The sequence below is a fragment of the Electrona antarctica genome, assembly GCF_951216825.1.
Source record: "Electrona antarctica genome assembly, chromosome: 16".
Taxonomy (NCBI): Eukaryota; Metazoa; Chordata; class Actinopteri; order Myctophiformes; family Myctophidae; genus Electrona; species Electrona antarctica.
The window spans coordinates 1,895,890-1,908,389 of record NC_136797.1 but is presented as its reverse complement, the minus strand read 5'-3'; the positions used below and the strand labels follow the sequence as shown (position 1 = coordinate 1,908,389).

The 12,500-nt window shown below is 46.3% G+C and overlaps 1 protein-coding gene across 1 annotated transcript in view; it reads right to left on the bottom strand.

Annotated features, from left to right (window-relative positions):
* Positions 1–12,500, bottom strand: part of LOC306940209 (LIM/homeobox protein Lhx5-like) — a gene marked incomplete at both ends in the record, with an annotated part of 39,473 nt that overhangs the window by 17,516 nt on the left and 9,457 nt on the right. Inside the window, 2 exons of the mRNA XM_079525231.1 lie at positions 4,333–4,634; positions 6,965–7,188. Coding sequence (XP_079381357.1) covers positions 4,333–4,634; positions 6,965–7,188 — 526 coding nt within the window. The remainder of the gene's footprint in view (positions 1–4,332; positions 4,635–6,964; positions 7,189–12,500) is intronic.

Below are 12,500 nucleotides of genomic sequence, written 5' to 3'. Positions count from 1 at the left end.
ACAAGATTTTAGTCGACTAAATCTACAGTTGATTTGGTCGACTAAAATGTATTTTGGAGGGGCCTTGATGCCGTCGTAATGACTGTTTTTACACTGAAAATAGCCAATCTACAAGCTTGTAGATGTCAAAACATCATTGTGATGTCAGAACACTCCAGAGCCTGCATGGGCAGAGGCTTTTGTGCTGGTTCCGGACAACCGGCTATCCGACGGACTCGACACCGGGCACTGCCCTCCCTGTGGGGGTGTGGAACGACACCGGGCACTGCCCTCCCTGTGGGGGTGTGGAACGACACCGGGCACTGCACTCCCTGTGGGGGTGTGGAACGACACCGGGCACTGCCCTCCCTGTGGGGGTGTGGAACGACACCGGGCACTGCCCTCCCTGTGGGGGTGTGGAACGACACCGGGCACTGCACTCCCTGTGGGGGTGTGGAACGACACCAGGCACTGCACTCCCTGTGGGGGTGTGGAACGACACTGGGCACTGCCCTCCCTGTGGGGGTGTGGAACGACACCGGGCACTGCCCTCCCTGTGGGGGTGTGGAACGACACCGGGCACTGCCCTCCCTGTGGGGGTGTGGAACGACACCGGGCACTGCCCTCCCTGTGGGGGTGTGGAACGACACCGGGCACTGCACCCCCTGTGGGGGTGTGGAACTGTGGGGGTGTGGAACGACACCGGGCACTGCACTCCCTGTGGGGGTGTGGAACGACACCGGGCACTGCACTCCCTGTGGGGGTGTGGAACGACACCGGGCACTGCACCCCCTGTGGGGGTGTGGAACGACACCGGGCACTGCCCTCCATGTGGGGGTGTGGAACGACACCGGGCACTGCACTCCCTGTGGGGGTGTGGAACTGTGGGGGTGTGAAACTGTGGGGGTGTGAAACTGTGGGGGTGTGGAACGACACCGGGCACTGCCCTCCCTGTGGGGGTGTGGAACGACACCGGGCACTGCCCTCCCTGTGGGGGTGTGGAACGACACCGGGCACTGCCCTCCCTGTGGGGGTGTGGAACGACACCGGGCACTGCACCCCCTGTGGGGGTGTGGAACTGTGGGGGTGTGAAACTGTGGGGGTGTGGAACGACACCGGGCACTGCACCCCCTGTGGGGGTGTGGAACTGTGGGGGTGTGAAACTGTGGGGGTGTGGAACGACACCGGGCACTGCCCTCCCTGTGGGGGTGTGGAACGACACCGGGCACTGCACCCCCTGTGGGGGTGTGGAACGACACCGGGCACTGCCCTCCCTGTGGGGGTGTGGAACGACACCGGGCACTGCACCCCCTGTGGGGGTGTGGAACGACACCGGGCACTGCCCTCCCTGTGGGGGTGTGGAACGACACCGGGCACTGCACCCCCTGTTGGGGTGTGGAACGACACCGGGCACTGCCCTCCCTGTGGGGGTGTGGAACGACACCGGGCACTGCCCTCCCTGTGGGGGTGTGGAACGACACCGGGCACTGCCCTCCCTGTGGGGGTGTGGAACGACACCGGGCACTGCCCTCCCTGTGGGGGTGTGGAACGACACCGGGCACTGCACCCCCTGTGGGGGTGTGGAACGACACCGGGCACTGCCCTCCCTGTGGGGGTGTGGAACGACACCGGGCACTGCACTCCCTGTGGGGGTGTGGAACTGTGGGGGTGTGAAACTGTGGGGGTGTGGAACGACACCGGGCACTGCCCTCCCTGTGGGGGTGTGGAACGACACCGGGCACTGCCCTCCCTGTGGGGGTGTGGAACGACACCGGGCACTGCCCTCCCTGTGGGGGTGTGGAACGACACCGGGCACTGCCCTCCCTGTGGGGGTGTGGAACGACACCGGGCACTGCCCTCCCTGTGGGGGTGTGGAACGACACCGGGCACTGCCCTCCCTGTGGGGGTGTGGAACGACACCGGGCACTGTACTCCCTGTGGGGGTGTGGAACGACACCGGGCACTGCCCTCCCTGTGGGGGTGTGGAACGACACCAGGCACTGCACTCCCTGTGGGGGTGTGGAACGACACCGGGCACTGCCCTCCCTGTGGGGGTGTGGAACGACACCGGGCACTGCACCCCCTGTGGGGGTGTGGAACGACACCGGGCACTGCCCTCCCTGTGGGGGTGTGGAACGACACCAGGCACTGCACTCCCTGTGGGGGTGTGGAACGACACCGGGCACTGCCCTCCCTGTGGGGGTGTGGAACGACACCGGGCACTGTACTCCCTGTGGGGGTGTGGAACGACACCGGGCACCCTGATAAGGGCGCCCCTCACTTCACACGGGGGTGTGAACAATGTCTTTGTTTTGGGGGTTGAAGGAATATAAATGATATTATAATATTTTCCGTGATGACATTTTGCCTTCGTGTTCATTCAGGCCACAGAGCCTCTGCGTGTGTTGATTGATCATGTTGTGATTTCTGATGACACCTCGATCCCTCGGGGGTTTCAGGAGACATTTAAATTTTAAATGGAACGACACGTTCGCTAAGATGAAATCCTGCTCTTTTACCATCTCTGGATTCCGGTTTTCATTTGACACGCGTGACGACGATACACCATCTTTAATCCATGTTGGGCGGGAAGCCCTTTTGGTGTTTTAAAGCATTATGTTATACTTTAGCTATTGAAAAATAGCAGATCTACAAGCTCATAGCGCGGCACCGAGTGGCGCGCTATGAACTTGTAGGTCTGCCATTTTTGAAAAATCGTGAAAATGTGCCTCAGATCTTTGAATATATATATTATTACAGAGTGAACATTTTAACTCAAATCTTTGCTTCTTAGGAGGTTCCTGGAACAACATATTTTCAGATGGGGCGGCGGAGGCATATTACATATCATATTACATATCATATTACATATCATATTACATATCATATTACATATCATATTACATATCATATTACATATAATTTTACATATCATATTACATATCATATTACATATCATATTACATATCATATTACATATCATATTACATATCATTTTACATATCATATTACATATCATATTACTTATCATATTACATATCATATTACATATCATTTTACGTATCATTTTACATATCATATTACATATCATATTACATATCATATTACATATCATATTACATATCATTTTTGGGGTCCTTGTCATGAAATATTGAGCACCACTGATACATTTTTTAATTTCGACGTCAGGCCTACTGTAAATGGAACGTGCCGTTCGCTAAGATGAAATCCTGCTCTTTTACCATCGCTGGATTCCTGTTTTCATTTGACACGCGTGACGACGATAGCCTACACCCTACACCCTACACCCTACACCCTACACCCTACACCCTACACCCTACACCCTACACCTTACACCATCTTTAAAAGGATCCCTGGCTATAACAAGACAGAGATGCCTTAAAACATTCTGTACAGGAACCCCTTGTGGTGTTTTAACTAAGCATTATGTTGTACTTTAGCTATTGAAAAATAGCAGATCTACAAGCTCGTAGCGCGCCACCGAGTGGCGCGCTACGAGCTTGTAGATCTGCTATTTTTGAAAAATCGTAAAAAATGCGGCACAAATCTTTGAATATATATTCTTTCAGAGCCAACGTTTTTTTTATTTCGACGTCAGGCCTAAATGGGTTAAAACATTATGCTTGCCCTCTAGTAATAAAAACACCTTCAATATTTTATTTCTTTCATAAATAGAGAATCTTTCACTCAATAGGAACTGCTCCTGTCGCAGGTTGATGATGTCATATGTCCATGTGTGGTCTATAGCCCAATGGAATGTATGGAGTACATATTATGCTAATTAAAAACACTACTTAATCGTTACCTGTATGTATCACTCTCATGTTGAGGCCTGTCTCCTGTGTGTGTGTGTGTGTGTGTGTGTGTGTGTGTGTGTGTGTGTGTGTGTGTGTGTGTGTGTGTGTGTGTGTGTGTGTGTGTGTGTGTGTGTGGTCTTATAGATCTATAATAGTGTGTGTGGTCCTATAGATATAACCTGTATGACCCTCATATTGAGGCCGGTCTCGTGTGTGTGTGTGTGTGTGTGTGTGTGTGTGTGTGTGTGTGTGTGTGTGTGTGTGTGTGTGTGTGTGTGTGTGTGTGTGTGTGTGTGTGTGTGTGTGTGTGGTCTTATAGATCTATAATAGTGTGTGTGGTCCTATAGATCTAACCTGTATGACCCTCATATTGAGGCCGGTCTCCTGTGTGTGTGTGTGTGTGTGTGTGTGTGTGTGTGTGTGTGTGTGTGTGTGTGTGTGTGTGTGTGTGTGTGTGTGTGTGTGTGTGTGTGCGTGCGTGCGTGCGTGCGTGTGTGCGTGCGTGCGTGCGTGTGTGCGGTCTTATAGATCTAACCTGTATGACCCTCATATTGAGGCCCGTCTCCTGCGCCAGCTGTTCCCTGATGTGCCTCGTGGGTTTGGGCGTGGCCACGAAGGCGGCCTTGAGCGTCTCCAGCTGCTTGGCCTTGATGGTGGTCCGCGGGCCGCGCCGCTTGGTGCCGCCGTTGGTCTCCTCGTTCTCCGCGTTGTTGCCGTTCGCCTCCTTGTCCGACGAGGCATTGGAGTTCTCGTCGGCGTTCAGAGACTCCTTGATGACGTCGTCCTGGGCGGAGTCCGCCAGGTCCGGAGACAAGCTCCGGTCCGTGCACGACGAGACTGTTCGAGATACACACACACACACACACACACACACACACACACACGCAAACACACGCACACGCACGCGCACACACGCACGCGCACACACGCACACGCACACGCACGCACACACACACACACACACACACACACACACACACACACACACACACACACGTGCATATATTTGCATATTTATTCATTCATCGCCATTAATCCATTTCAACCTGAGGACAATTCTACAAATACCTTCTAAATCCTGACAGTTTTCTGAAAAACCCCTTATGTTTTTATGTCAGTCGTTCTCAAACATTTTCATGTCAAGGACCCCCAAAAATATATGAAATTGGCCTCCGACCCCCATCTGAAAATATGTAGTTCCACGGACCCCCCCCCCCCCCCCGCCCCCCCCACCCAGAAGCAAAGATTTTAGTTCAAAATCTACTAAAGAATATATATTCAAAGATTTGCGCCACATTTTCGCGATTTTAAATAAAATAGCAGGCCTACAAGCTCGTAGCGGTGCCGCGCTATGAGCTTGTATAGATCTGCTATTTTTCAATAGCTAAAGCATAACATAATGCTTTAAAACACCAAAAGGGTTTCACGCCCAAAATGGCTTAATAAACATGAGATTAGTACGTCGTGGGTAGATCAATTACTGTCTGTATATTTTTTATCGTATGTTTTAATGCATATTAATGTATCGCATTAATAAAACATGAGATGATTTTTACGTTTAAAGGGCCCAGCATTTTTCCAAGAATATCAAAGAATATGAAAGAATATGAAAGAGGGGGAAGAAGAGGGGGAGGGGATCAAGCAGTGTTGATTTCGTCGACTAAAACTAAAATGTTCGTCGACTACCTTTTTCCACTGACGAAAACTACATGGAAACTAAATGAAAACTAAGCTATGATGACTAAAACTATAAGACTAAATATACTGACCATTTCGTCAACAAATAAAAACTAGACTAAAATGTTAGGAAGGGACTAGTGGACAATTAGTTGCATGCTGAAAATAGCCGATCTACTTGTAGATCGGCTAAACACATCGGCAAAACACATTTTGTTCGACTAAATCAATGGTAGATTTAGTCGACTAAAATCTTATGATATTTAGTCGACTAAAACTAGACTAACACTAAAACATTCCAGGTGACTAAAATGTGACTAAAACTAAATTAATACTATTCAAGAGACTATGACTAAAACTAAAATCAAAATTTGCTGCCAAAAACAACACTGCATGGGATCGAGGCAGGATAAGGAAGAAAGTTTGAGAAAGTACAGCTAAAAAGTTTTCTTTCTTCTCTAAAAGAAAGTGGTGTTACCCTTTAACCCCTGGGGTAAAAAAAAAACGTAGGTTTTCGTTGTTTGGCTATAGGTGGCCCAGCCTTCATCCAATCAGGATAGAGAGGGGCCTTCCGCCAATCACGAGCGAGCGGGGGCGGGCCTTGGTGTGTGTGCTGTTGGCCTGTCGTGCGTGCTTGTGCACATCTTGTTACCGGGCGGACCGGGGGGTTTTCACCCAAATCACTGAATGCTCCTTTAACCCAGTGGTTCTCAAAGTGGGGTCCGGGGACCCCCAGGGGTCCTTGAGGGAGTTCCAGGGGGTCCGGGGACCCCCAGGGGTCCTTGAGGGAGTTCCAGGGGGTCCCCAGCTAAATGATAGATTGGAACTACTCACTCAGAGTTAAATTAACTAATTGATTTTACAATATAAATTGGGGGTCCCAGAGATAGAAATGCCATTACATGGGGGTCTGTAGCCTAAATGCATGTGAAACGGGGGGTCCTTGAAATTAAACGGGTTGAGAATCACTGCTAGAGCCGTAAAAATCTTCTCTTATGAGGGTCCCTGGCATGTCTTTTCAAATGGGGGTCCGCAGGATAATTAGTGTCAATTTGGGGGTACTTGACATGAAAAAGTTTGGGAACCAATTCAGGGCGGGAACCCCTTTTGGTGTTTTAAACATTATGTTATACTTTAGCTATTGAAAAATAGCAGATCTACAAGCTTGTAGATCTGCTATTTTTGAAAAATCGTGAAAATGTGGCTCAAACCTTTGAATATATATTCTTCCAGAGCAAACGTTGTTAACTCAAGTCTTTGCTTCTGGGGGGAGGGGTCCCTGGAACAGCATATTTTCAGATGGGGGTCGGCGGCCAAATACAGATATAGTTTCTGTGGTTTCACACACGACAATAAGAGTTGTGTGTTTACCTGAATTGAGGTCGACCTCCTCTTAGCACTGTGTATGGCGTGCGTGCGTGCGTGCGTGCGTGCGTGCGTGCGTGCGTGCGTGCGTGCGTGCGTGCGCGTGGGTGCGTCACTTTCTTTACCTGAATTCAGGTTGACTTCTTTAATGGCGCCGGAGCTCAAATAGTCTTCTTTGCAGACGAACTTGTTGTCGTCGATGACGTACAGCTCCTCCCCCGTGCTCATCTGCTTGTGGCACACCATGCATGTGAAGCAGTTCAGGTGGAACACGGCGCTGCGCGCCTTGCGGACCAGGTCGTTGGGAGAGATGCCTTCTAGACAGCCCGCACACTTGGTTCCAAACCTCCTGAAAACACACCATTTAAGTTTAAATTCAAAGGGCTTTATTGGCATGAGAAAACATACGTTTACATTGTCAAAGCAGAAAGCACAATACAACAATACAGCAATACAATCAAAACAAACATTATGTACATTTGAAAGTCAGAATCTTCAATAGATCAATTTCTATGTACCAAGATCATTGGATGCAGGTATAGTGCAGGAATATACACAATGATTAGTCTTTAGGGTGGTTGTGTTCCGTTTGATATCCTTCTCCTATCACAGCAACTCACGAATCTTGCTGCTGTGTTTGCACATTGTTGTACTTCGCCCAGCAGATATGGGAGTTTTTTGTCATTGGTCATGTTTTCAAAATCTCCGTGTGTGGTTGTAATCTGTGGGAAGTATGTGTCTCTGATGTCTTGGTACAAACTACAAAGGACAGATGGTTAGGAAGTGTAGCTCGGTTTCCACTTAATTTTGTGTGCAGTGGGTGCACATAGTCTGTCTTCTCTCGGGATACAGGTCTGCCTATGACGGTCTTTCTCGATCGCAAGACTGTGCTCACTGAGTCTGTACCTAGTTAAGATTTGTCTTTGTTTTGGGTCGGTCACGGTGCTCAGGTATCCTGCCACTGCGTGTTCTCTGTTTAGGGCCAGATAGCATTCTAGTTTACTCTAGTTCTCTGTTTAGGGCCAGATAGCATTCTAGTTTACTCTAGTTCTCTGTTTAGGGCCAGATAGCATTCTAGTTTACTCTAGTTCTCTGTTTAGGGCCAGATAGCATTCTAGTTTACTCTAGTTCTCTGTTTAGGCCAGATAGCATTCTAGTTTACTCTAGTTCTCTGTTTAGGCCAGATAGCATTCTAGTTTACTCTAGTTCTCTGTTTAGGCCAGATAGCATTCTAGTTTACTCTAGTTCTCTGTTTAGGGCCAGATAGCATTCTAGTTTACTCTAGTTCTCTGTTTAGGGCCAGATAGCATTCTAGTTTACTCTAGTTCTCTGTTTAGGCCAGATAGCATTCTAGTTTACTGTTGCTTCACACACTATGAAACGTTATGCACACTTTGTTCCAAAACAGTTTTAGAGACATGTCACACCGATGCAACTCCTTCTTTAGAGACATGTCACACTGATGCAACTCCTTCTAACAAAACAGTTTTAGGGACATGTCACACCAATGCAACTCCTTCTAACAAAACAGTTTTAAGGACATGTCAAGCCAATGCAACTCCTTCTAACAAAACAGTTTTAGAGACATGTCACACCGATGCAACTCCTTGCAACAAAACAGTTTTAGAGACATGTCACACCGATGCAACTCCTTGCAACAAAACAGTTTTAGAGACATGTTACACCGATGCAACTCCTCGCAACAAAACAGTTTTAAGGACATGTCACACCAATGCAACTCCTTGCAACAAAACAGTTTTAGGGACATGTCACACCGATGCAACTCCTTGTAACAAAACAGTTTTAAGGACATGTCACACCGATGCAACTCCTTGCAACAAAACAGTTTTAACGACATGTCACACCAATGCAACTCCTTGCAACAAAACAGTTTTAAGGACATGTCACACCAATGCAACTCCTTGCAACAAAACAGTTTTAACGACATGTCACACCAATGCAACTCCTCGCAACAAAACAGTTTTAACGACATGTCACACCAATGCAACTCCTTGCAATAAAACAGTTTTAACGACATGTCACACCAATGCAACTCCTTGCAACAAAACAGTTTTAACGACATGTCACACCGATGCAACTCCTCGCAACAAAACAGTTTTAAGGACATGTCACACCAATGCAACTCCTTGCAACAAAACAGTTTTAACGACATGTCACACCAATGCAACTCCTTGCAACAAAACAGTTTTAAGGACATGTCACACTGATGCAACTCCTTGCAACAAAACAGTTTTAAGGACATGTCACACCGATGCAACTCCTCGCAACAAAACAGTTTTAAGGACATGTCACACCGATGCAACTCCTTGCAACAAAACAGTTTTAATGACATGTCACACCGATGCAACTCCTTGCAACAAAACAGTTTTAAGGACATATCACACCAATGCAACTCCTTGCAACAAAACAGTTTTAAGGACATGTCACACCAATGCAACTCCTTGCAACAAAACAGTTTTAATGACATGTCACACCAATGCAACTCCTCGCAACAAAACAGTTTTAATGACATGTCACACCAATGCAACTCCTCGCAACAAAACAGTTTTAATGACATGTCACACCAATGCAACAAAACAGTTTTAAGGACATGTCACACCAATGCAACTCCTTGCAACAAAACAGTTTTAAGGACATGTCACACCAATGCAAGTCCTTGCAACAAAACAGTTTTAAGGACATGTCACACCAATGCAACTCCTCGCAACAAAACCGTTTTAAGGACATGTCACACCAATGCAACTCCTCGCAACAAAACAGTTTTAAGGACATGTCACACCGATGCAACTCCTCGCAACAAAACAGTTTTAAGGACATGTCACACCAATGCAACTCCTTGCAACAAAACAGTTTTAAGGACATGTCACACCAATGCAACTCCTCGCAACAAAACAGTTTTAAGGACATGTCACACCAATGCAACTCCTCGCAACAAAACAGTTTTAAGGACATGTCACACCAATGCAACTCCTCGCAACAAAACAGTTTTAAGGACATGTCACACCAATGCAACTCCTCGCAACAAAACAGTTTTAAGGACATGTCACACCAATGCAACTCCTCGCAACAAAACAGTTTTAAGGACATGTCACACCAATGCAACTCCTCGCAACAAAACAGTTTTAAGGACATGTCACACCAATGCAACTCCTCGCAACAAAACAGTTTTAAGGACATGTCACACCAATGCAACTCCTTACAACAAAACAGTTTTAAGGACATGTCACACCAATGCAACTCCTTGCAACAAAACAGTTTTAAGGACATGTCACACCAATGCAACTCCTTACAACAAAACAGTTTTAAGGACATGTCACACCAATGCAACTCCTTGCAACAAAACAGTTTTAAGGACATGTCACACCAATGCAACTCCTCGCAACAAAACAGTTTTAAGGACATGTCACACCGATGCAACTCCTCGCAACAAAACAGTTTTAAGGACATGTCACACCAATGCAACTCCTTGCAACAAAACAGTTTTAAGGACATGTCACACCAATGCAACTCCTCGCAACAAAACAGTTTTAAGGACATGTCACACCAATGCAACTCCTCGCAACAAAACAGTTTTATGGACATGTCACACCAATGCAACTCCTCGCAACAAAACAGTTTTAAGGACATGTCACACCAATGCAACTCCTCGCAACAAAACAGTTTTAAGGACATGACACACCAATGCAACTCCTCGCAACAAAACAGTTTTAAGGACATGTCACACCAATGCAACTCCTCGCAACAAAACAGTTTTAAGGACATGTCACACCAATGCAACTCCTTACAACAAAACAGTTTTAAGGACATGTCACACCAATGCAACTCCTTGCAACAAAACAGTTTTAAGGACATGTCAGACCAATGCAACTCCTTGCAACAAAACAGTTTTAAGGACATGTCACACCAATGCAACTCCTCGCAACAAAACAGTTTTAAGGACATGTCACACCAATGCAACTCCTTGCAACAAAACAGTTTTAAGGACATGTCACACCAATGCAACTCCTCGCAACAAAACAGTTTTAAGGACATGTCACACCAATGCAACTCCTTGCAACAAAACAGTTTTAAGGACATGTCACACCGATGCAACTCCTTGCAACAAAACAGTTTTAAGGACATGTCACACCAATGCAACTCCTTGCAACTGCCATTGGTCATAATGGTTTCATGCAAGCATACATGCAACCACTCAAGGAAAGGCAAGGCAATTTTATTTATATAGCACCTTTCATACACAAGGCAATTCAAAGTGCTTTACAGAATAAAAACAAATACAGAGTGCAACAGTGCACTTTAAAATGAATACAGATTATAATAGATACAATTAAGATAATAGGAGCATATACATTACAACAAATACTCCCACCATTGATAGAAACAGAAAACACAGCTAATTTAAAGCCCAGGCAAGACCTAGCTGCTATTAGACATCACTGGGATAGGCAATGTTAAATAAATTCCATATCATTCCAGTTCCGGTTTGTGGTGCATAATAGTGAAATGCTGCTTCACCATGTTTTGTTCCAACTATCAGTAGGCCAGCCCCAGATGACCTGAGGGTTCTAGAGGGTTCATATGGCTCCAGCATGTCTGAGACTCACAACCGTTTGGTTGCAAGGAGGGGAATCATCGGTGCATGGGGTTTGGGCCTTGAGAGTGTAACGTGAAACCAAATGGACCCATATTTTTTTTTCTCAAGAGTAAAATCATTGTTACACTTCTGTGTGACAGTTTGTCCCAACACTGTGACTGTCCGTGTTTTGTTCCTGAGTGTGTTACGCATGTTTTAGACATGTTTTAGACATGTTTAAGACATGTTTTAGACATTTTTTAGACATTTTTTAGACATGTTTAATTAAGACATGTTTTAGACATGTTTAAGACATGTTTTAGACATGTTTTAGACATGTTTAAGACATGTTTAAGACATGTTTTAGACATGTTTAATTAAGACATGTTTTAGACATGTTTAAGACATGTTTAAGACATGTTTTAGACATGTTTAATTAAGACATGTTTTAGACATGTTTAAGACATGTTTAAGACATGTTTTAGACATGTTTTAGAAAATGTTTTAGAAATGTCTTCTAAATCCTGACAGTTTTCTGAAAAACCCATATTTCTATGTCAGTGGTTATCAAACATTTTCATGTCAAGGACCCCCAAAAATATATGTAATTGGCCGCCGACCCCCATCTGAAGAATATGTTGTTCCAGGGACCTCCCAGAAGCAAAGATTTGAGTTAAAAACTTTGGCTCTGAAAGAATATATTCAAAGATTTGTGCCACATTTTCACGATTTAAAAAAAAATAGCAGACCTACAAGGTCTTGTAGGTCTGCTTGGTAAATAAATCTGCCATTCAAATAACGCAATAACGCACGCACGCACGCACGCTCGCACGCACGCACGCACGCACGCACGCACGCACGCACGCACGCTCGCACGCACGCACGCACACATCTGCTTGCAGGCAGGCAGGCAGCAGCAACGGGGGCGTTCCAGCAACTCCAGAAGGCCTTCAAAACAAACGCTGATGAATTATGACGAGGAGGAGCTGGAACGTCTTTGTTTACACACACACGCACACGCACACACACACACACACACACACACACACACACACACACACACACAC